This window comes from Salvelinus alpinus, chromosome 19 (assembly GCF_045679555.1).
Source record: "Salvelinus alpinus chromosome 19, SLU_Salpinus.1, whole genome shotgun sequence".
In the NCBI taxonomy this organism is placed as follows: domain Eukaryota; kingdom Metazoa; phylum Chordata; class Actinopteri; order Salmoniformes; family Salmonidae; genus Salvelinus; species Salvelinus alpinus.
In genome coordinates, this window is record NC_092104.1 from 39,260,731 (window position 1) to 39,286,330 (window position 25,600).

Genomic DNA, 25,600 nt, shown 5'->3' on the forward strand with positions numbered 1-25,600 from the left:
TGTGTCAAGATGCCCTTTTTAAAAGGATTTTTTATACACCATACATTACATTAACTTTTGCATGAGAAATGATTCCGGCTAGCAAATGATAGATGGAAATAGACCATTTTATTTTCCTTTAATTCTACATCAATGTAATGCTCTTTAAAGCAAAGTCAACAAAACAAAATAGATAATAAACAAACAGCTATGTCCTGTTCCAGGAAACAGCTATATAAAGTCTTCTTGGACAGAAACATGAGAAGGTTGAAAGTGCTTGTTTAACAGAAGGGAAAAGGTGGAAAAGAAAAGCACATAAGTGATCCCTTTGTTACAGACCTATGTTAAAACTGCTTGGCACCAGTCTCCCTCCGACAGAGACACACAATCTCGTACACGCTCCCAAACACACTTGCATTTACACCTGATGACCGTGCCATTGCAGCGATGCGTCGTACAGGAAACTACTTGATGGGCAGTGAACAGTAATAAGCAAAAGACCAAGATCACTAACAACTCCAACTGGTCAAAGAGTAGCGAGGGATCCTCCAGACAGACAATGCGTAAAAATCCAACCCCTACCACATATTGCCATCACATCCAGCCATGCCCCACAACAGCACCGAAAGAGGCTCATTCCTCATGAGTCCCTCTGTGGGTAACATAATACTGACTAGAACAGCAGACTTTCATTTTTCAGCTTTATTGTTCGATGTATTTCTGTGGCAGTGTATACTCTGATAAACTTAAATGCTGCGCAAAAACATTGTCACTTAAATATTTTTACCATTCACATTCATGGATTGTTGGACAGACAAGTTTGGTGCCCATCATGCATGTGATGGTGAAACGGCCCTATACTAGCCTCGTCCTCAACATGGCAGAGGGCGGCAGGGACACAGCTGGAAGCCAGAAGTAAATTAGTGGCCAGACATTACTTTGGACCTTATTTTGCCCTCAATGTCAAACCTCAGTTTGGGAAATGATAACCAAAAAAGACCTGCATGGCTTCGAGATCTGAAGCTATGGACTACTCAGCTCAGCCATTGAAACGTATATGCTAAAAGCGATTCAAAAGGGCATTGAAAGAAATCAACAGTCCCGAGTTTTGTCCCTCAAATAGTTCACAAAATGGCTGTCCAAACTATACAGTGGCCCTTTTGCACATAGGCTGGCTGATCCGATAGAGTGAATTATAACCAAATTTGCTGAAATCCTGCAACTCAATTAGGTGTCCTGCTAGTACAACAAATGTCAGTATTAATGATTGGCAGTCTTGAGCAGGATATAGTCTAGGGTTGTTTTGTACATTTAATGTTCCAACTGATAGCTTGTAAAACACTAAATTAATAACAAAAGGTTATTCTGACTATGAACATCTGAAAAGCAAATCTGAACTACTGCGAGCGCAGGGAGACGACCTCTGTGTCCATGTACGTGTGGACTTTCTGTCTGGATCTGTGTATGGTAGAGGTAGTGTGTATATGAGTGGGGGTATAGTAAATGTTGCTTGTTTTGGAACACCAGTGTGTCAGAGTGTAGGCCATCTCTTATTGATGTGGGTCATCTTCTCATGGCCCTTCCACTGATAAACACTGATTATCCTGTGGCAATCGAATTGTTTAAATTTGAGACAAATTCAAAAAAACGTCAATAAATAAAGAAAAAAGGTAGTGATAACATTAAAAAAGGTAGAACCACGGCAGCATCAAAAAGGAACACCATGTCCTCTGAAAAAAATCCATCTTTTTTTTTTCTGCAATCAACAACAAAAAGAAAAATTACAAATAAAAAAAAAACTACTTTTGCTGACTAATTTAGTGAACCACTACTCAAGGATTCTATACAGTTTCTTTAATGGTATATACTTATGTGAATATATTATTTAATTTATTATTTATTCATTTATTTTACAAAAATGTATCTGCGAGGAGGTCATTGAATGGCCCCTGGGCAGGGTAAGGTGTCTCTGAGGAGATAAAACAAGCTACTCATCTCATTTCAGCTGGTGAAGACTGCGCTAATCAGCCAGGAGAAGTGCACCCTCTAGTGTCACTGGAAGTTCCACACAGACGCTGTACTATACATTTCATCACCTTGTACTATCCAGCACTTCCTTGGTTTATATAGGACATGATGCAAGGGTGGCTATGAGGATGTTCAAAGGGAAACATTGTGATGCATTTATGGCTCTAATGAAAGCCCTAAAATAAAAATTCATGTTCAACAAATAGCAAAAGTGTAAACTAAGCCGTCAATGTTGGGTAACTAGTTCACCCCTCCTGCTAACAAGGACATATTGTTAAATGAGTTCCTGTCATTACAGGAGGAAACTGATGCAGAAACATGACAGAAGCACATCTCTTAGTGACAACCATTACATCACTTCCTATTAAACCGTGATTGTGATGGATGATACATGATGTCATGTCCACTTCAGCACCACCATGGTCCCAGTGCCTGCTGGGTAAATTAGGGGGGGGAGGGGGGGGGTTCATCCTAATTTTAAGTGAAGGGCATGAAGGCAAAGTTAACGAGTTCATTTCCACAGCCTCTCCCTGGCAGACAAAACCCATGAGCGTATTATGTATTTGATATCAAGTGACAACGCCACCGTGCTGTCATTCAGATCAGATGCTCTTTCCAGTCAGGGACTCCGTGTGTAAGAGAGAGCCAGTGCTGAATGGCTGTCTGTCATAATACCAGCTGTCAACATTATCGACACCAGGAGTATGTAACCCTGGTCCTGGAGGGCCGCAGGCACTTCATGTTTGATTTAACCGACCCGGAAGACCAGGTGTGTTTAATTTAGGCAACCATTGAACTGATCAATTAGCTCAGTTGGTCAGGCGTGGTGCCTAGTTGGAACAAAATCCTGCCATATTTGCGTCACTCCAGGAACAGGCTTGCTGACCCCTGATCCACACTGTCTGCTATCGGTTTATGGCACCTATTCCAAGAGAGGGCAAAATGAAACCAGCTAGGTGAGGATTCATACCTTGATGCCATTCAAGCTAACACTTGTTAGATCTGTGGCTCACAAATCCTCTCCCTGCTTAGGGTAGAGTCCCAACTTCAGACACATAAGTTAGAATTCTGCCCAAGTTCATCCAGGTGTTCCCCAGATGTCTTTGAAAGGTCTTGCCATCACAGTCCAGCCCTATTCTGGACACTGGAAGAGGTTCCTGAAGCTTTTACTAGAGGATGGATGATGGTACTAATCGTCAGAGAGAAATGTGAGTGGGGGTAAAAAAAACATATATTTTTTAAATGTTTCAGGTGAACACAAGCCCTCAAAGACTTTGCAGCATCATTCAGAGATGACTCTTGTGCCCCCCCTCGCCAGCGGGACCAGGCAGGCCATCCTCACTCCATCGCAGTCCCTCCACCAACACTACCAGCAGTCCTGTGTGTTGTCACACACACCCCTCCCTCCATATGTCTGCCCATTTACTCATTCCTGTGCATAACCACCATTCAAAGTGCTTAGCATCTCACAAAAAATACCTAATTCACCTCCTCCACTACATCCGGCATTGCAGGCCTATATACATGAAAATCCATATTTTGCAGCACACACACACACACGGGACATTCTGCAGCTCCTTGGGCTTCTCAGCAGTGTGCCTGGCTGTGTCAGTGGCTGGCTGGCAGGCCCAGCCCCTTAGTTGGAGCTGGCTGTGATTGGTTCCTCCAGCTCCATGGGGTTGGGAGTTGTATTGATCTGGAGGCTGCCATAGCAGGTCTTACACACACGGGTGGGCTCAAACAGCTGCTGGCTTGGCACAGGGATCTTCTGGTCGCAGCAGCTGGCACAGAATACATTCCCACAGTTCCTACAGGGTGGAGACAGAGAGACAGCACAGGTTCAGTCTCGCTCACAGAGGGGCTGTTTAGTCAGTCTCATACCCACTGTATGAGACAAAAACCCAAGCATCATTTAAGAGTAAGACCCTTTGATAATAGGTGCCTGATCTTTATAACCATCATAACTTGTAACAGTGAGACCCTGATAAGAAACAGTATCCTCATTGATACCAGTACAGAACAATGGCAGTCTAACATCAGGGATCAATATTGTTGGGCAGGTCAGCAAATCACACAGCTCAACTTAATAATAATTAAATACATGTATTATCTTCAAGTAAGTAGTCATAAGGTAACTAATGCAGAGCTCATACCATGCATATATTTCACAAGTAAGAACATGCTTGTCACACACCACAATGGCAGCATTCACCTGACTGTCTGAATTTCATAGGGGAAAATTCTACTTTCCAAGTGGTCCCGAGAGTATATATAAACACACTAAAATCACCCTGCAACATTTATATCCAGCCTTGTCACATACATGTCTTAAAGCACTCAGTAGACTCCTGTAGCATGCTGAGGGGAGAGATGCAGGGGGCAGCACAGTGGCAGGAAGTGAACAGGCCTAGGTACAGAATAATGAGGTGCTATTTGGGGGGGGGGGGGGGGGGGGGGTTACCATGCTCCTGCTGTTCTGTACCTTCTTAGCCTAGAGGCTCAACACTTAGGTCACCGATTAGACATTTCCAGGTGGAAGTATTAGTGAAAGGACTAAAATCCTCAACCTTCCACTACAGCACACTCTCACTAAATGCACCCCTTGCACTGCCATGAAAAACAGGCGTTGTTAAATCATCTTTTCAGACATCTGCCAGCCACTCTCAGCTTCATGCTCATACAGCCAACAGGACCAGAAAGGAGCAGACCATCAGGGTCATGTGAGAGCCATCTCTGAGCTTCTTGAAGAGAATACTGCCAACACAAAGAGACTGAGTGGGGTAAAGCCATTCAGTTTGGGGTGGGTTAGGATGAAGTCAACCAAAAAGGTGGAGCGATGCAGGGTTAGAGGGATGGTAGATGAGTGGGGAGAGAGGGGACAGCGGAGCCATATCTCACCAGGCCTCTTGGACAGGCTCCCTGTCACTGTGGAGGAGAGGGGGGTGGGGGTAGAGAATGGAACAATTGCAAACATCAGAGATTGGCTCAGACCAGACTCACAAGCCCTCTCTAGTCCACACTGCAAGGACAGACAACAGGCTACATTTCTCCCTACCACACTCACAGATACTGTAAAACCCCTACTTTCCCTGTTCCATATCCAACAAACTCTACACTTTGTTATAGGCCACTCCCATTCTGGCACTGATTCAAAAAACTTTCCACAATTTTCCTTCACCATGGTCTTGACAACACCAGTAGCACAGAGAATGAAAAGGTCTGTCTTGAATGACTTTGATTTGAATGATCATTCAAATAATCACTCAATTACACCATATAAGTCTGCAATCATCCCTACACAGTGTTACAAATAACACATACACTAAGATATTGTCACCTTTACAGCTGGGTTCAAAGCCAAAAGACAGTTCGTTTGCCTAACAGTGAAAAAACTAAACTTAGCTGCACCGTATTCAGGCTACAATGTGGCATTGTGAGGATTTTAATCGAACAAAAATGTTGCGGGTAAACTAGTTTGCCGACTATGATGATGAAATTATGATTTTAAAGAAGTAGGCCAAAAGCACTGATAAAGCATATTGATATGCGGCTTTTGGAGCAGCGTGGAAATGCATCTGGAGCGGCAACAAAATAGCAGTGGCAACATGTTGAAGCTGCCCCACATAACAGGAAGTAAAGGATAGCAATGAGGAAATGAGAAAACCAAAGACGAAATGCATTCATCTGACCTATGAAGGAAAAAAACGAAATGTTTGTCTTCTATAACAGAACGGTAATGATAGAATGACAACTTTCATTGTCATTTATCAGTGACGCCTGCGGGCATAAGGTAAATCACATTTGAAAACCAAAAAAGAACCCAGACAGAACAAAAGCATGAAACTCAAAACAAACTGAAATCAACAAGCTTGAACTGAGGTAGTGTCTCCTTAGCCAAGTCTCATTAGCTCAGAAGTGATAGCAGTGCGTCTGAGGGCATCCAGGGCCTAGTTAAAACCATAGCATGGATAAGAGCCTGTGGTTGGTTACCTGCAGTGATGCTTCCTGGTGGCGAGCCAGAACCTACTCTCACACCCGTAGCACTGAGCTGCCAAGTGGTCCGGGTACCAGCGGGTCACCTGCAACAGGCAGCCAAATTGAAGTTCTCAGCTAGCATCTCTACAGCCACTATACTCCATCACTCAGCTTCCACTCTTTATACACGTCCCCTAGTGTATCATCCAATTCGGCCAGGCAGCTTACCTCCGTGTCATTCTTGTCCACCTGCTCCCAGCTAGCCTCAGAGAAGAGCTCCGTGCTGCAGCGCGACAGGCAGTTAGCGTCCAGGTTACACTCCGAGTCTGTCATTGAGGTCTGAGTGAGAAGGAATGAGACAAGAAAAACTCAGCATCTTTGTCATTTCACATCTTACTAAAATAGTCATAATTAGGTGGTTCTCCTCTCAAATGTCTAGATTCTCAAAAGTTTCCTCTACTTCTCACAAATATAACAAAACAACTCCTCAGTGTTGTCAGTCTGATCAAGTAGTTTGGGAAAATTCTGACTCAAATCAACTCTGTTACGGCAATTAACTGCAAAGTCATCTCTCTGCAGGGCGAGCCTGGGTCTTACCACTTCGTCTCCGATGTCTCCGTTGATCCTGAGGGACGCTGCGTGGTGATGGCTCTCAAGGCGGCTCCACAGCTCCTGCACCTGCTTCTTCAGCATATCAACCTCCATCTGGTGGCCTGCCTCGATCTGCCTCAGCCGCTGCTGGATGGTGTCCATGTGGAGCGTCAGCCCGTCGTCGTCCAGGTGACTGCGGGCCGGCTGTTCGGGGCTGGGCGTGGCGGCGCGGCGCCCCAGTAGGGTGTGGAGGCAGCGGTGCTGGGAGCAGCTGCCCCGGCGATGGAGGGTCAGGGAGCTGCAGGAGGCCAGGGAGACCTGGCGGCTCAGTTGGGCCCGCTCCCCATTCACCTTGGCCCAGTGAGGGCCACCACAGGGCTCCCCCTCTGAGCTCTCGACATTACATAGACCATCCCTGCTGGGCTCAGCACTCAAAGACTGGAAGGCACTGACAGAGGGCCGCTTGTGTCCTCCATTTAAAGTCCTGGATGCCCCCTGCTCTGGCTCTGCCTCCCCGTTCACTCTCCTGAGACAGGAAAGTTGGCTCCTGCCTTCAGTGCGGGGCTGGGGGCCTGGGCAGATGGGTGCCTGCACTGGGGCCTCTGGCCTGCTGCAGGCCTCTTCAGTCAGAGTCTCTGTGGAACTCTCCATGAGGGAAGAACTCGTGTCTGCCTGCACCAGGGCCTCTGAGTGGTGTCTGCTGGACTCAGGCTCTAGTGGGAGGAGATACACAGCTGTCTCTGGCTCCTCTGGTGTCCTCTCTCCAAAGCCATTGGTCAAAGTTCTAGGGGCAGCGGGGGCTGGCTGGGCTGTGCTGGGGGTAGGGTTGTGTTCTGGCTCCTCCTGGGCAGTACAGTTCTCCAGAACCTGCACCACCAGCTCCTCTGACTCCCGCCTTTCTAGGGCCTCCTGCTCCTCTGGAACATCCGTGGACACATCAGTGGGCAGGGGGAGACTGGCTGGAGACACACCAGACTCCTCTTCAGGCTCATCTGTGCCATTCCCTGGGTGATGACCATTAGTTCTAGTAGTCTCAGCCCCATTGGCGTTAGCTTGTTTATCAGTCTCAGCATCACTTGCCTTGACCTCTTTCTCCATCCCATTAGCGTTAGCATCGATCAGAGATCCAGCCACGGCAGCAGTAGCGTTAGCATCTCGCTGAGCCTCAGCACCAGCTTCCTCCTTCGTTGCCTCCTGGAGAATGTTCTCCATCTGTCCCTCTGCCACAGCTAGCTCAATGGACAGCTCTATCGCTTCTCCTGCTGCTAATGACCCCTTGGAGGCTCCGTCTCTCAGCTCAGTCTGCTGGCCTTCAGGGCTGTCCTCCAGCTCAGAGTCGGCCATGCCTGCCTGAGGCCCTGCTGCTACAGGCTGGCCGTTAGCCCGCCCATCCTGTTGCTGAGCTCCCCCTGCGTCGGGCCCCACAGCAATGTTGAGCTCCAGAGAGCGCCGGTGGTCCTGCCACTTCTCATTCAGGCTCGGGTCACTGGAGCGCCGGTTTGGGACCAGCGAGCTCCCCAGCTCACAGGCGCTGGGCAAGTTATCGAAGGAACGGGTCTTCGGACGTCTTTCGAAGGAGGAAAGAGGAATTGAGTTGATTAGCATGGGGAAAAAAACAGCCTTTCATCCCTAAACAATGGCTCAGTGTCTTTGAGGCCTCATGATTGAAGCTGAGGTTGGGTATATAATCAACTAATCACTACAGTGTGTTCAGGATTAAGACAAGTATGTCCACAAATGGGAAAATATGGAGCGAAGCATAGCTCAAGTGATTGAGAAGATGATGTAAGATTAGCATTGTAATTAAGCGATATCCCCATGAGCCATTAATCAAGGGAAAACTAGACAGTTAAGCTTGCACAGAAAATAAAATATGGAAGGTATCCAGCATTGTTTTTGAACCACATCCTCACCACAGTTATCGTCGATAACAATGGTCACAAAAACAAAACACTGTGGTATGTTGTAAACAGCCTTAAACCTTAGCCTACAATTTCTGCGGCCCCGCCGATATCGCCCTTCCACATCTGCTGTGAAAGGTGGCAGAGCTAGAGCAGTGTTTGTCAGACCACGAGACGTCCCGAAAATCGGTCTTCTCACGAGAACGTCTGTAGTGTCCGAAAGGTTTGGCCTACAAACTAATATGACTATTATTATTATTATTATTCAACGAGTCTCTATTGGCTAATAGCAGTAACGCCAAATTCAATGTTTCAAATATATTTTTTTATCCCTTAAAAAGGGGTCTAAAAATTCTAAATCAAATATCTAAATGACCCTTGGTATGACCATCTTAAAACAATAACACCCCCCCCCCCCCCCCCCCGACTTAGACAGGGCTTAGAATTTAGAGGATTAACTGACACTGACAAAATCAAGAGAGATAAAATAAGCAGAGGACAAAACTCGGTGCATCTCCCAGACCAATCATTGTGCGAGTCAAAAGCAGTTAGACCAGCTGAGCAGGTTATGCTATGGGGCACTCAACCTGGGTCTACCTTACATCAGGGAGGAAATGGCCGAGTGGCAGGCTCACCTGCCCAGGGGCATGTCTTCTGTGTTGGCACCTGGCACAGGATACGGTGCACACGACTCATCAGAGGGGGTGCTGGGGGAGGAGCTGGGCAGGTAGACTGCTGTCCACAGCAACAGGTTACGCACGTGACACACCGGGTGGAGCACCTACAACAACAGCCACAACTTTAGATATAGAAGGGGCATGTAAATAAATATATGTGACAGAAAAAAATATTCACACTTGAGGAAGCAAGGCAAAAAAAGTACAACGGCAACAAAGTGGCCACAAAAACAGTTTTAAATAGATAAAATGACAGTGCTTAGGTCTAGGACCGTGAACATTTTAAGTAGACAAATATCATAAGTTATAGCACTCCAGGGTGTTCCCTAAAAGTCCCCCCATTGTATCTGAGGCATGGAGTGTAGGAATGTTCCAATATAAAAAGGGGTGAGCAAACAGAGATCAGACATACAGTCTCGGAGTGGGAGGAGTAGAGCATGTTCCTCAAGACGCGGTTGGCTGGTCGCAGCAGTGACCACACGGAGCAAGTCCTCTCCCGAACGCGCCTGTCCTCCCTCTCCTTCCCACTGTTGCACAGGAAGGTGCCAAACAGACAGGAGTAGGAGTGCTGCACCATTTTCACCTGCACACACACATGTAGGAGCATGCTCAAATCCCAGGTATGATCATGATAGTGAAAGTAAAAATGTTATGCATCTCTGAGCCTAAAATATTACAGCACTCTCCATGGTAATTACAGATCCCGGTCTCACAGCCGTAAATAAAACAGTAACTCACTCCAATAAATGACTGTAATTCACACTACTCCAAATATAAACATTTGAGTTGCATCCAACTCTCAGATTCTAAATGACTAAGTGAGTTTGATTCCATTCTATTCAGGTCTATGGTGGTCCTCCTCACCAGGAAAGCCTCATTGAACTCAAAGGAGCATGGGAACTGCCTCTGCAGCTGGTGCACACAGTCCAGCCACTGCAGGAACACTGGGCAGCGCTCGTTCAGATCCTCCGAATTCTCCCCGTGGCCACAGCGGTCAGCAAACTTATGACCAAAGTCCAGCCACTCAGTCTCCACCAGCACCTGGAAACCCTGTAGAGAGAATATGTCAACAGTTAGATGTGCATTTTAATTGAAATAGGACAATACAAGCAAATATGAATTTCAGACAGCCATGTAAATGTGCCTCTGTTTATGTCTAATTCAGCGGTTCACAAACTATGTGGGGGTCGCCTGATATGAAAATGGGGTCGCAGGAGAATTTCCAAAATCTTGTGAGAAAAATGTTATATACAAAAAAAAAAGACTATAAACATATCAAAACAAAGAAAGTCGCACACTCCATGTATAAACTCCCAGCAATTGAATGGTATTTACCAACGTTTCGGCATCACTGTGCCTTCACTGTGTCAGCACCTCCACACAAACTATTATTCTGGGTGTGCGCCAGTGCATGTTTTTTAATATACAAATAAAAGATATAACATCATCTTTGCATCTCAAAAACCTTGTAATGTGGTTAACCTTAAAAATCTAACTTAAAATCTAAAAAGAAAATGAAACCAGAAAGTTCCCTTAGATCATAGGAAAAGGACGCACTTCACTGTTGCACTTGAATCATTCCCACGGTGAATGGCTAACATATGGAATCATGACATAACCAAAAAACTTACGGTAAAATACCAAGTCCATATTATGGCAAAAATAGCTGAATAAGATAAAGTAATGATGGACTGTCATTTCTCTTAAGACATGAAGGTCAGTCAATCCAAAAAAATTAAGAACTTTGAAAGTTTCGAGTGCAGTCACAAAAACCATCAAGCGTTATGATGAAACTGGCCAAGGAAGATCCCGAGTTAACTCTGCTGCAGATGATAAGTTGATTAGAGTTACCAGTCTCAGAAATTGCAGCCCAAATAAATGCTTCAGAGTTCAAGTAACAGACACATCTCAACATCAACTGTTCAGAGGAGACTGCGTGAAAGCAGGCCTTCATGGTCAAATTGCTGCAAAGAAACCACTACCAGAGGACACCAATAAGAAGAGACTTGCTTGGGCCAAGAAACACGAGCAATGGACATTAAACCGGGGGAAATCTGTCCTTTGGTCTGAGGAGTCCAAATTTGAGATTTTTGTTTCTAACCGCCGTGTCTTTGTGAGACGCAGAGTAGGTGAACGGATGATCTACGCATGTGTGGTTCCCACCGTAAAGCATGGAGGAAGAGGTGTGATGGTGTGGGGCTGCTTTGCTGGTGACACTGTCCGTGATTTATTTAGAATTCAAGGCACACTCAACCAGCATGGCTACCACAACATTCTGCAGCGATATGCCATCCCATCTGATTTGCGCTGAGTGGGACTATAATTTATTTTTCAACAGGACAATGACCCAAAACACACCTCCAGGCTGTGTAAGGTCTATTTGACCAAGAAGGAGTGATGGAGTGCTGCATCAGATGACCTAGCCTCCACAATCATCCAACCTCAACCCAATTGAGATGGTTTGGGATGAGTTGGACCGCAAAGTGAAGGAAAAGCAGCCACCAAGTGCTCAGCATATGTGGGAACTCCTTCAAGACTGTTGGAAAAGCATTCCAGGTGAAGCTGGTTGAGAGAATGCCAAGTGTGTGCAAAGCTGTCATCAAGGCAAAGGGTGGCTAATAACTTTAAATATATTTTGATTTGTGTAACACATTTTTGGTTACTATATGATTCCATATGCGTTATTTCATAGTTTTGATGTCTTCACTATTATTCTACAATGTAGAAAAGAGTAAAAATAAAGAAACTCTTGAATGAGTACGTGTCCAAACTTTTGACTGGTACTGTACATGTCGCAGGATGCTATTCACGAGGAAATATTGTTCTGTCTCACAATTCCCGACTATGAAACGGCACAGGGGATGTTCAGTGTGCCGAGCGGGTATATTGACGAAAAACTGTTTCCATGGGATCGAATGGTGGGCTTTGCACAGATGCGTCTCCATCAATGGTGGGACGGCAGGCAGGCCTCTGCCCTCTAGTTATTAATGTCTCCCTCTGCCATATGGACGCATTGTATGATACGCCGAGAGCAACTAGCAGCAAAAGAGCTGAGCACAGAACTCAGATATACTGCAATAGGCAACTTTGATTGTAAACATCAAAACATATCCACTGCACGGACACCTGTTTGCAAAACTATCAGAGCATGACAATGTTCTATTTCACACAGAGGCTCGGTGGTTATCAAGGGGTAGTGTTGCAAAGACTTTTCGCATTGAGAGAAGGACTGTTGTCATTCACAATAGATGTAAAAAAATAAAAATATATAATAATAAAATAAAAAGGACTTTATTATCTTTGTGTAATGAAAAGACTGTCTCCTTGGGAAACAGAACGCAAGCATGCAGGGGAAATACAAAAACATTCTACAGATGAGTCAGTCGATTCAGAGGAAAGAATTCTTATTGGAGTCTTTCAAAAGTCAACCATGCCCCCCTTCCCTCAGCTGTGCATGTTTCTAACAAAAAACAGCACCAATAAGTGTCCTACACGAGTGATGACTGCTCACCACAGAGGCTTGGAAGAGCACTTTGGGACCTACTTCCCAATCCGTTTGACTGTGATCCTGGCTCAGCTGACATGTCGGCAAGTGAAATCAAACAGCTGATTGAGCTGTCATGTGACCGAATGCATTCACTGGTCGCTACGGATTAGTTTTGGTTCCTGACTCAAAGGGAATACCCTGCAGTCTCCCACTGAGCATTAATGTCGCATTCAAAACAGCTGGAAACTCCCAAAGAATTTTTTTTTTTTTTTAACTAGCTCCGACTGGGAAAAATAGTTTTGAAACTCAGAATTCCAACTCGGGAACTCGGGCCTCTAGAAAGAGGTCCAACTATCCAACCTGAAGATCACTGACGCCATTATTAGACCTCGTATTTAACAGAGTTCCCAGTTGTCTTGAACGCACCGTAAAACTCATGGTAACCTTCACCAGCTCATATCTGTCAAACTGGATTCAATGCTCTCGTCTGCATTAAAAACAAATATCAAACCAGGTTGGATGTGACAGCAGAGATGAGGAGCGCACCGTCGACCACGCCACCTGATAACTTTGAGAAGCTCCAATGCAATATGCACCCCCATCTCATCACTAGTGGTGAGATAAGATGTCAGACCCCTGGTCAAATTATTAATCAACCTAAAATGATCCTATTCACATCGAGCAACAGGGCCCAATGATCACCCCAGCCAGCATACCTCGATGGTGCGGTAGTATGGGTCCAGCAGCAGCTTGGACAGGGCGGCGATCTGGGGTGTGCGGTCCCATCCGTCAGAGCAGTGCACCAAAACGGGCCTGTGGTCGCGGTCCACAGCGTTCACCACCAGCAGGGCCGCCTTCAGCAGCAGAGACAGGTGCTGCAGCCACTTGGTGCTCTCCAGAGCAGACAGCCAGCTACAGAAAGAATGGCATCATCTCCTGAATACACAGCTTCACTGTAGTGTACACAAATCACTCACATACACTCAGTCCCACCAAGCACTGACTTATAAACACCACCGCCCATCTTAGGTAAAGCTTAGGTAAAGATAAACTAAGGACCTTCTCCAAATGTGATGAGTAAAGAGGCTGTTATACAAACAAAACAGGGTGTTTTCAAGCTGTCCCAAATGAAAAATATGCATCTTTAATATGTCTGAATTCTGTTATAGTTATGAAAAACTTTGGCCATTGTCTTGTCTGAGTAGTTTCAACAGTGTGCTCTTGCTTCAAGGGAGTCATTGTAATTCAATTACTAAACGGCGGGTGGAATCTCTGAGTTCAGATGGAAAGAGATCGTTTACTTTGGGGCTGGGCCAGCTTCCTAAACCAAAGCCAGATGTGTGGCCTAGGCCAAAACACAGCTGGAGTTACTACAGTTACTCTGCCACCATGACAACAAACTGGAGTCGGGTAGGGATTGCTGCTTGTGTAATACATCTTGGATTGTGAGCCCAATCTGAACGGAGCTCCACTGCAGTGCTAGAGGCAGAACTCACTTGGCCGGGTCGGGCATCTGGGTGCAGAGGAAGCGCAGGGACTGGAAACTCTTGCGGATGGAGTGGATGTTAGCCATGCCCATGAACACCACCTCACAGTTGGGGTAGTACTCTTTATGGAGGAGGACATGGTGAGAGTCAGTTTATGGTTAAATAACATCATTACTACCAAAACAAATACTTTAGTGCAGAAAATAGTGACGATAGTGAGTTAGGACAGTTGTTCTGTTGGCATTAAGTTGACAATAACCTGCTTCCATGCAAACCCATCGACCGCAGTCTACTGGAGCCACTGGCTCAGAAATGAGCCGTCTTACCTGGACATTCACAGCCCCCTCCCTTGGCTCTGTTGGCCACAGCGGCTGCATAGGACCTGGCATCCAGGATCAACAGCTTTTGTGGCTGGATGGCCAGCGTCTCCACCTCCGAGCTGTTCGTCAGGGACGATTCTGACAAACAAAGAGACAACAAATTACATTTTCTGCATAGCTTATAACAGTCAGTATTATCAAATGACATTTAAAAAAAAAAAGTGATATAAATCTGATTGAACATAAATCAAACACTCCACATGACAGTGAATCTGCGCTGAATATGGCAGGCAAAAAGATGAGAAAAAAATCCAAACAGGAAGTGGAAAATCTGAGGTTTGTAGTTTTTGAACTCGCCCCAATCGAATACACTTTGGGATATGGGTATTTTTTTCACTTCCTAAGGCTTCCACTAGATGTCAACCGTTTTTAGAACGTGGTTTCAGGCTGCTCATGTGAAGGGGGGCCGGATGAGAGATGTTTTACTAAGGGGTCTGCCTACAGCCTTGTTCTCAGTCACGCGCTTTCACTTGAGAGGTTGCTCTCGTTCCAGTGCTTTTCTACAGACAATAGAATTCTCCGGTTGGAACAATATTGAACAGTTATGACAAAAACATCCTAAAGATTGATTCTATACTTAGTTTGACAAGTTTCTTCGACCTGTAATATATTTTTTTGAACGTTTCGTCCAAATGGACCAGATGGCGCTTTTGGATTGTTTACTAAACGCCCTAACAAAAGAAGCTATTGGACATAAATGATGGACATTATCGAACAAAACAAGCATTTATTGTGGAACTGCGACTCCTGGGAGTGCATTCTGATGAAGATCATCAAAGGTAAGTGAATATTTATTATACTATTTATGAATAATGTTGACTACCCAACATGGCGGTTATTTCTCTGGCTGGTTTGGGCTCTGAGCGCCGTTCTCAGATTATGCTTTTTCCGTAAACTTCTTTTGAAATCTGACACAGCGGTTGGATTAAGGAGAAGTGTATCTAAAGTTTCATGTATAATAGCTGTATTTATCAACATTTATTATTACATTTAAGTCATTTAGCAGACGCTCTTATCCAGAGCGACTTACAAATTGGAAAGTTCATACATATTCATCCTGGTCCCCCCGTGGGGAATGAACCCACAACCCTGGCGTTGCAAGCGCCATGCTCTACCAACTGAGCCACACGGGACCGTTATTATGAGTATTCCTGTGAATTCATGTGGCTCTCTGCAATATCACTGCATGTTTTAGAACTACTGAATCTAACACGCCAATGTAAAATACGATTTTTGGATAACAATATGAACTTTACCGAACAAAACATACATATATTGTGTAACATGAAGTCCTATGAGTGTCATCTGATGAAAATCATCAAAGGTTAGTGATTCATTTTATCTCTATTTGTGCTTTTTGTGACTCCTCTCTTTGGCGGGAAAAATGGCTAGGTTTATCTGTGACATGGTGGTGACCTAACATCAGACACTGTGGCTGGATTAACGAAAATGTTATCTTTAAAATGGTGCTTAATACTTGTATGTTTGAGAAATTTGATTTATGAGATTTGTTGATTTGTATTTCGCGCCCTGCAATTTTATTGGCGAGCCAGTCCTAGACAGGTTAAGGACTGACCGAAGTCTGTGTCGACGAGGTCATTGGTGCCATTGATTTCATTGGTTCCGTTGGTTCCGTTGGTGTAGGATCCGATGTCCAGGTGTTTACGGGAGCTGCCATCTACAGCACAGGCCTTGGCGATGGACTGGACCAGGTGCTCGTCATCTGCATTCCTCCAGCCCCACCAGCTGACCTCCGGCTGGCCGCAGCGGGCGATCACAGCCCCCGTGCTCTGGTGCCTGGAGGAGAGGAGAGGCATGGGACAGTCAGGAGACAAATAACGGAGGGGGAAAAAATGCACTGTGTGAAAAAACAACATGGAGCAACGCTGATCCATTTGGCCTCCAGAGTCAATAACACTGTCTCCTGAGAGAGGATTGGGTCCCCCCCAAAAAATACTTTTGCAAAGATAGAATCCCCCTTACTCATGCAATAAACCTCAAGGTGAAAGGAGTAGTCCTTGCTTTGCATTGTATTCACAGATAACATAACCCCGTTCTTCCTCACTACAAAGACCAACAGACCCACCTGAACACCACAGCCGGGAACCTCTTCCAGGAGCGGAAGGCTGCCACGTTCTCCAGCTCCTTGTCTGTGATCCAGGCTGGCACCAGGAGCTGCTGCGGATAGCTAGAGCACAGTCTGTCAATGCCAGAGGAGAGAGGGACAGGGGTTAGAGCAGGAGCACAGGCTGTGTGATGCCTCTAATAAGCCCCTATCACCAGACACCTAATCCCGGGCTAGGCCCTTATCTACATGAGGCTGATTATCAGTGGAGGACAACAGCACAACCAGCCTCTGTGTCACACACAGAGTAGTGTGTGCAGCAGGGGGACAGCAGACGGTTATCACGGCACTACCCTGGGAGGCCTGGTAATCAGATCAGCCCTGTAGGATGCAGGCTGTCAGGGGGCGGTTGGCTGCGCATACCTGAACTTGCTGTTGATGTCGGATATCCTCCAGGCGTTTTGAGTGTCAAAGCCCATCCTCTCCACCTCGTTCTTGAACCAGGAGGTCACATGCTCTCCTAATGGGCACACAGGGACACAGAGGAGATGTGAGGACTTATGTCTGTCACCAATTGAGTAGAGGTCCGAGGACACCGGTGTCACCGCCAGCGTACCTGGCCTGCACAGCTCCCCCTGCTGCTCCTTCTCCCCGGCGTACACGCCCACACACCAGGCATGGAAGGCGAAGGAGAAGAGGTCCTCCAGGAGAGACGGAGGGCGGACCGCAGCGCTCAGCCGCTTCAGCCACACCTGACACTGCTCCAATGTAGAGAACTGACACCTGGGAGACAAGCAACACAATCATAGACCTAAACCAAGATCGTTTGAGAGAGGAAAAAAATTAATAAATAATAGAGTTTGCAACACGCATGCATCGTTTCAGTGGTCTTACCTGACGACCTTACAGTCCTTGCAGGTGACATGGAGCTGGAACATGTCACGACACTCCACAGTCTCTATGAGCTGCAGAGGGACCTGGTGAGAGAATAAGCACACAGACACAGGAACAGCACAGTCACACAATCTCCAAACCAGCAGGCTGAATTTTTTTCTCCCCGCTCACACAAATAAGCTAACTTCAGGGTCTAGGCCTAGATGTGCTCAACATCAGAACAAGGGGCCATCCTAAAATAAGTTAGCAGAACTCACAATCACATGCTTGTGCAGCACCACCACCCACAAAATGTCTAAATTCAATGCCAGTTAGTAGACTAGTTAGTGTTGTGTCAACTGTGATAATGCCAGAAGTATATAGGCTACACCGCTGTCACCATGAAATCCATCTGAGCACATGCTGCACCTTCACACCTACAGCTGCAAACGTAAGCCAGCGGCATTAGTCGTCAAACTGTATTTTCCAGGCGAAGGTTGTCATTTTCACATCTCCTCGAGTACCGCCTTCTGATTTGATGTTCTTCCACTATGTAAAACTGCTGGATCCTAGTGGAATAAATTTCCCCACACTGTCTATTAAATACCCTCATCTGATCTAGGCAAATACCGTCAAAACGACATTACTTGAAATCATGTTTTGAACAAGATGTTTGAGCAGATTTTGAATATGGAGATTCTATAAAGAAAAATGTATACTTTTACTAAAAGTTTCACCCAAAGCCCATTTTATTTTCTGTAGTGGCTCTGAGAGTGGGAGTGAAGCTGATGCTGTGTCACAACTCCAACACATTCCAATGCCATGCAACGGGTTAACACACACAATCGCCATGATGTCATCCAGCCCAGTCTGGGCACCACACTGTGCATGCAGGGGCTGCTGGGTAGGCACTTACTGACACCTCACAACTCTCACTCTGTAGTTCAAAACAGGAGAAAAGAGAAACTGAATTAAAGCTGTGTCTCTGTTGAGGCTGTTGACTGTTCACAGATTCCTTAGTCTCACATCCCGCAGCTCTGTTTTAATTCCTGCTTTGTAATCTACAGCTCCAATCTGGGCCACACAATGAAATCAACGGCCTGCCTCACTGAGTTCTCTCGCTCCATTCTTTGCGCCTCCCGCCCCCACTGGCAGATTTGTGAGCGATGAACCACAGCCATGTGACGCCAGCGCTTTACCATCCTATCCAAATGTGTGTGAAGAGAACACGCACTCTGTTGCATGGAACACAGTGACAGTTAACTACAATATAAACACATGATTGACTGACCGCAACAATGGCATAAAACCAAATAGGTCGCCTGCGTGGTAAGAACTGTAACTTTCTAGTGCAGATCAGTACACTGTTAGTGTGGATGTGACTGGAACACAAATAGATTATGTGTGACATAGGCCTACATGTTTTGCATACCATACACTGTATCATGCTGATCCAAAAGGAGCAGAACCTGCACAACAAGGCTGTTTATTACTATTATTACAGTACTACGGTACTATTGCACTATTACTATGGTACTATTACTGTACCATGTCAGGATGGTGAGAGGAAGTAAAGCAGTGTCATTTGTTAGTAAATGGAGGGAATTGTCCATAAAACCAGTGTAATGATATGTTAATTTCAAAATCACCACACATTGGTAACAAATACAATCTCTATATAGCCAACATGGCAAAAGGGGGAGAGGGTGAATGTGTTGTGCATCACTGACGGGATTGTCGCAACCATGGCAACGGCAAGTGGAAAGAGAAAAGCAAAGGACCGAGTGCAAAAGCAGACCTGCTGAGAACAGTCACGCGGCACCGCTGCCAATGACTATCTATCACCAAGTCCATCTAAATGCCCTCTCCAGACAATCTGCCTGGCCACCACAACAGTAGTGGCATACTGTCACTGGCCCCAGCACGCAGTCTCCATTCAGAAAAAGTCTCGATACACAGACAGATTGGAGACAATAGGGTGTCACTGTCCTGGCCAGCTGTAGAGTTGCTTCAGACACTGTGAAATTAAACTGTGTGCTTTCCAACTCCCTAGCCTTCACTTAGTCAGCAGTACTTACGTTGACGATGGACTCTTTGAATTTGATGTGGAGGCGGTATCTGGACATGGCGATGATGGCATCCTCCGCTCTACCCACGTACTCTGTGAACTCGCCATGCAGCTCGGGAAAGGGCACCTGCCACCATGGGAGGGAAGATATCAAAGGGCACAGAAGCGTATCACTTGAAAAGGAGGTGCCATATAAAAACACACACGTATGTGCAGACATGACCATTACACATACTTGACACACGTATAGCAATGACTTTGTGATAACTGGCATGACTTGTCTTTGTGCTAACCAGCCCAGACAATTAGTGTTCTCACCTGCAGGCTCTCCTCCTCCAGGACTGGGGGCTTCCTGGGGAAGATCTGATTGGCCTGGATACATTCCATGCTCTCCTGCCCCTCCTCCTCCTGCCAATCAGAACATGTGTAGTTGATGATGTGGAATATCATTACCCATGTCTTGTAAAATAACTCAATAGTCCACTACTATCCCCATTCACTGGTTACAAGCACCTTCAACTGTAGCCATTCTCCAACCACTCCCAGATTTAACCTCAGTTTTCTTACCTCTAACAGTAACTTCACTGAATAGGATTTCAAATAGCCAATGATGAAGCCAAATGAAGATAGTGTTGATGCTAAAACAAACTCTCAATAGGTGTGTTGTCTTGAATCATCCCTGTGCAATCTCTCAATTCTCCACACACACAAGTCCACTGCTAAGAGTGCCTCACCTCTGGCTGACAGCCTGGCATGACACTAAAGCGGGTCTGTGCAATCCAGTTCTGAGCCAGAAACAGACACCGGCTACAGAGCACACTTCACCAAGTAGAAAATATCATAAGTCATCTATTTACAACCAAGTGTGTTTAAAAACAGTCAAGGTCCAAATTGAATTTGGGTATCTAGATCCATTCAACTGGTATCCATTTGCAAACGTTCTGTCCCCTTCCATGCTACAGTGAGGAGCTCTTAAATGTTGCATACCTACTGCCCAATAGAAGATCAGCATATCTTAGAAACCCACAGAGGATTTATTTGATGGGAATGTGTGGCATGAACACAGAATCAGTTCAATTATTTTTATTCAGGGACCAAATTGGCAAAAAAAATGCATTTTTCCTTCTAACACGGGGGGCTATAGTAGAAGGCTGTGCTCTATGCTTCGTCAGCTGCACCCTGGAGCCCTGAGCGGTTAGGTTAGGATCGTCTATGAGTCCAGTGACAGCATGATGGCACTAGTGCCAGGGACAAAGAGAGATTAGGGTGGTCCGGTCCACAGACATGACAGGGGCAGGCTGCTACCTCAGCCCCACCAACTGACCGCTGTCTGGGAGCCAAGCTGACACAGAGTGTCCTTTCTGCACGGCTGGGGTAACACTTTGCAGGGGCCAGCCAGGGGGCAGGCACAGGAACGCATAACAGACACACACAGGCAGAGACACACATACACATCAGCGATTGACAGTAAAGTCTGAAAGGCACTTGACCTTCGGGCAAATCACTTGCCCCGCGCTATAGGGCTACTCTTAATGTCAATGCTGGCACACATACACACACCCGGTCAGAGACACACATACGGTAACACACACATACACCCGGTCAGAGACACACATACAGTAACACACACACATACCACCAGACACACTCTTTTATGACTGACCAGGGTGTAATACTGCTCCATATCCCTCAAAGGCTTCCAGTCTAAATAAAAGATTCACTACTGAGGCATCAGACAGGGTGAAACTTTGACAGTGCCTCTGATGCAACCATCTGGCTACCAGTAAACACAGCTGATTAATAAGGCTGAAAATCAATTGAGAGTTCCGATTATACAGACACATACAGACAGCAGCTATTCTGTACTGGTAGACAGAAAACAGCCATGATCAGGATGCACTTTACCATGGCCCCTGTGAAGGAGTGTGGGTCACTGGACAAGGAACACATGCCTTCCTCACTTGACCCCAAATCTCAGTCTGTAAACAGTGGAAGACAGGGAAAGAAAAGTGCTGTTAATGCTTTAATACTTCATCTTACATAACAAAACAAACTCATTTGATTTCTCCTCACAACTGGAACCCAGTCTTTTCATTTAACGTGCATCTTATTCCAGTGACCACATGGATGAGAGTAATACCCGGCAGTAGCTGGATTTGGAGGGTAGGGCACACAAACAGACATTCTGTGTCACATGTGGAACATTTCATACAGACCAGAATGTTATTTTCAATGTCACTTAAAAATGATAGGAAGCTCAACAAATTGCGTAGTGAGTACTGTGGTGTGCACCGGTTTTACAACTTACCAAAGAGAACTAGCAACAGATGAGGTGCTATCCTGATGATCCCGTTGTGAAAATGTGACTTAGAGTGAAGACATTGAATTCTGAAGGAAAAGAGAGTATATCAAATGAGTTATAGGACTGAATAAAATGGTAAATAATAATAAAACTTGTTAACTCTTCTAAACATTGCAAACAGCTTACTTTTCACGGGAACATTCAATCTACAATAGACCCTTTCATTCCTTGGTAAACATAGCTGTGCTGGTGGTTATAGTAGACTGTAAGTAGGTGAGAGACACCACAAACATTTGTGGAATGGAAAGACGAAATTTAGGCAGTACACTTTAGCCACAGTTTACTATGCTCATCAATCAACACGACCATCAATGTTACAGTGAGACTCATTCAAATTACAATACATAAACTGTGCTATAGTTCATGCACAGAGCATGACAAAAATAAGACTGCCAAACATTTCATATTTAGGTCTAGTCATAAAGCATTTGGTTAATGTAAATAAAAAAAATACATATTTTGCCCAGAGACCTGTTCATGTCATCTTTAACTTCAAATAGGAACGTAAAAACTCCCAGATGGTGCTGTAGGTCTTGGCTGAAGACCAGGTCAAATACTACAAGGTCCCAAACCAACACACCAACCATAAGGACATGGTGTCAGAACCAGCTGTGAAACAGAAATCCATCTCCGCTCCTTGTACAACAGAGCAATTTCACATTATTTTACATTGCACCTTCATTGTCTCATCTCTGTTCAAGATATGCAACCTGCCCGCAGGCCCACAAAATGCTTGTAAATGTCAGACCGAAACCTGATCAAGGGAAGACAGTTGATTGACAGGTTCAGGATCACACACACCCCCTCTGGAGCATGCCATTGAGTTTGACCTGTCTAGCAGTGACTAGACAAAATTCCCAGTGCACCCAGTGCACCCTTTCTGAAGCGTAGAACCTGAACCTACTTTACTGAACAAAAATATAAACGCAACATGCAAGAATTTCTAAGATTTTTTCTGAGTTACAGTTCATATAAGGAAATCAATTGAAATAAATAAATGAGGTTCTAATCTATGGATTTTACATGACTGGGTGGGGGAGCAGCCATGGGTGGGCCTAGGCCCAGCCACTGGGGAGCCATGCCCGGCCACTGGGGAGCCATGCCCGGACACTGGGGAGCCATGCCCGGACAATCAAAATGAATTTTCCCCACAAAAGGGCAGACAGAAATATTCCTCAGCTACCCCTAGTAGTTTCGGTTACTAGTCCAACGCTCTAACCACTAGGCTACCTGCCGCCCCGGTCAGGGATGGATTATCTTGACAAAGGATAAAACACTCACTAACATGAATGTAAACACATTTGTGCACAACATTTGAGATGAATAAACTTTTTGTGCATCTGGAAGATTTCTGTGATCTTTTATTTCAGCTCATGAAACATGGGACCAACACTTTACATGTTGCGTTTACATATTTGTTCAGTGTAGATTGAGAAGAGGTACAGCCTAAAGGGATGTCATTCTGTCACTTTACTGAGCGCTATGTAGCAGTGCATGCTCCAGAGGCACCCTGCTCCTCCCTGCTGGCACTGACTGATAAAACGTATCTATGACACACACACACCAGCAGAGCATGTTTACCTCAGCGGGCTCGTGACCCATGGCCTCTGCTCAGTCTGGCTCTGTGTTCAGAGTCACACAGGGCAGGCTAAGCCCCTTGGTCCTGTCATGTGACTTCCATGCATCTAATCTGAACCTGCAGCACTCAACCAAAGACTTAAACCATCATCTCTCAAAGTGAATACTTCCACTCTCTGTGACATGAAGAGGATAAGAGGTCCAGCGTGGCTCAGTTGTTAGAGCATGGCACTTGTAACGCCAAGGTTGTGGGTTCCCACAGGTGACCAGTACTAACAAATATGAAAATGGATGCACTCACTACTGTAAATCACTCTGGATAAGAGCGTCTGCTAAATTACCAAAACCATGAGGAAAGAGAGACAGGATCTGTGTAAGGTTACTGGGGAAAGTGAAGTTTGAGGAGTTGCATGTGCATAAATAAGTCTAGCTGTAATGCTGACACATAGTCCTCATTAGCAAAATATATCTGACATTCAAAGCCAATCTATCCAGCCGAATAAAATGTATTTATTGCTGAGTTAAGAGCATGTCCTGTGTCTGGCTTTAGCTGCGTGAATCACGAGTGATCTATAACTTTCCCAATACTTGTACTAAAGTTTACGTATTAGTAATAATTAATCCAATCATAAACTTCCAGATAAACTGCTAACGTTCATCAGCAACGTTATCTTGACTGTTTTCTTTACAGAGCTTTAGCTAGCAAGGCAGTGGGAATATATAGGCTATCACCTGGCATAATGTTAGCTAACTAACGTTAGTGCAAACTATGTAGCTAACGGCCTCAACTATAAGGCGAAAGATCTGTAGAAAAACAGCCATTTCAACAAACATAATTAGATAGTTATCTAGCTAACTAGCCAACTCAAGGTTAACATTAGTTCGCGAGAATAATCATAAACGTAGCTGTTTTTTTAACTCCGAATATGCATTCTCTGTCAGTGTCAGTCACTATCGTCGACGCACATCACCAGCCTATGTAAACATTTACTACGGACCATTTTAGCAGACTAGTCTGTAGTACTAGCTAGCCAATTCACGTTAACAAGTAGCCATATTTTTTATATTTTCTATCTTAGCTAACGCGTTAGCTAACTAAGCGCTAGTTAAACACATTCTATCGAAACAATACGTACGTAACCTAGCTAGCAGCTAACTAACGTTACGCTTTGATAATGATATGTCTCTTTATGATTTTGATGTGTTGCTGTTTGGATACAAAGCAGCTTTGCTTCGTCTTCCCCTACAGTTAGTTACTCATCGTAGCTACTCAGTCAGCACTGGCAATTGCTTGCTAGCTAGCTCTCTGTCTGGAACAGTTTTTGTTGTTGTTATGAGATGGAGGGCGGACCCCAAAACCGAGGCCTCTGTCAAAACACACCGAAGCAAGGAGACAACCGGCGTACTCACCATGTATAAAGCAATGATAATGGAAATGCCAAATCATTCAATTGAAGATCCGTGCACCGGGTTTGCAATAAACTACACTTTAAGAAATACATACGAGTCATATCCAAGGCCACTATCAATCCGTCCGGTAGAAGAGCCAAGTCGCCATCGCCGCGATTCTTCAACCACAGAGTGTCTGCTTAAACCCAATATTCTGCGCGACGTAAACGCAACGTAATCACGTTTATTTACATATGGGTGGGACACGCAAAATAACCACGCGAGGATGTAAACAAATAAATAAATACAAGGGAAATGTACACGTTTTTAAATCTAATTCTACGATCTTTTATTACATATGTCTAAACTTTACATATAGAATGTGTCATAGTAGAAAACCAGCCATAACCCATTTTCATTGTCTTATTGCAGCGTTCACGTGCAATCGGAGTTATCGAAAGCTCCTATGTTCCCAGTGGGACATTTCCCCAGAACGATCCTGCAAATCGGATTTACAAATTGGAAACTCTGAGAAAATGTTGTTACTCGAGTTGCCGTTTCACCACTGACCTTTTTACCTTTTCAACCAAAAATTACAACAAATGAGTTTGACTATTACAACCTTATCAATATAGATACTGTAGCTAGTTTGACCACATTGTCAATGTTAAACAAGCTAGTTACTTTATTATTTGCAATGTTAGCTAGCTTATCAGGTGTGTGTGTGTGTTTACAAAATGGAGACCAATCTGTGAAGCCT

General features: G+C 45.1%; 1 protein-coding gene across 5 annotated transcripts; it reads right to left on the reverse strand.

The window, feature by feature from the left end:
- Positions 1-86: 86 nt before the first annotated feature.
- On the reverse strand, positions 87-25,045 carry LOC139545550 (phosphatidylinositol-3,5-bisphosphate 3-phosphatase MTMR3-like). Of its 5 annotated transcripts, XM_071353466.1 has the most exons (21): positions 24,862-25,045; positions 21,820-21,899; positions 21,417-21,490; positions 19,830-19,919; positions 19,522-19,638; positions 17,465-17,547; positions 17,187-17,353; positions 16,994-17,090; positions 16,592-16,705; positions 16,082-16,302; positions 14,452-14,583; positions 14,135-14,246; positions 13,355-13,550; positions 10,016-10,201; positions 9,564-9,734; positions 9,110-9,255; positions 6,580-8,140; positions 6,211-6,321; positions 5,998-6,086; positions 4,906-4,932; positions 87-3,815 (listed from the first exon to the last, which is right to left on the reverse strand). In XM_071353466.1, the coding sequence occupies exons 3-21, from the start codon at positions 21,459-21,461 to the stop codon at positions 3,644-3,646; spliced, it is 3,837 nt and encodes a 1,278-aa protein (XP_071209567.1). In that variant the 5' UTR covers positions 21,462-21,490; positions 21,820-21,899; positions 24,862-25,045; the 3' UTR covers positions 87-3,643. The 5 variants fall into 5 exon arrangements, with proteins under 5 accessions (XP_071209567.1, XP_071209569.1, XP_071209565.1 ...); XM_071353468.1 differs by lacking the exon at positions 4,906-4,932; XM_071353464.1 differs by having other exon boundaries at positions 16,994-17,353.
- Between the last annotated feature and the right edge of the window lie 555 nt (positions 25,046-25,600).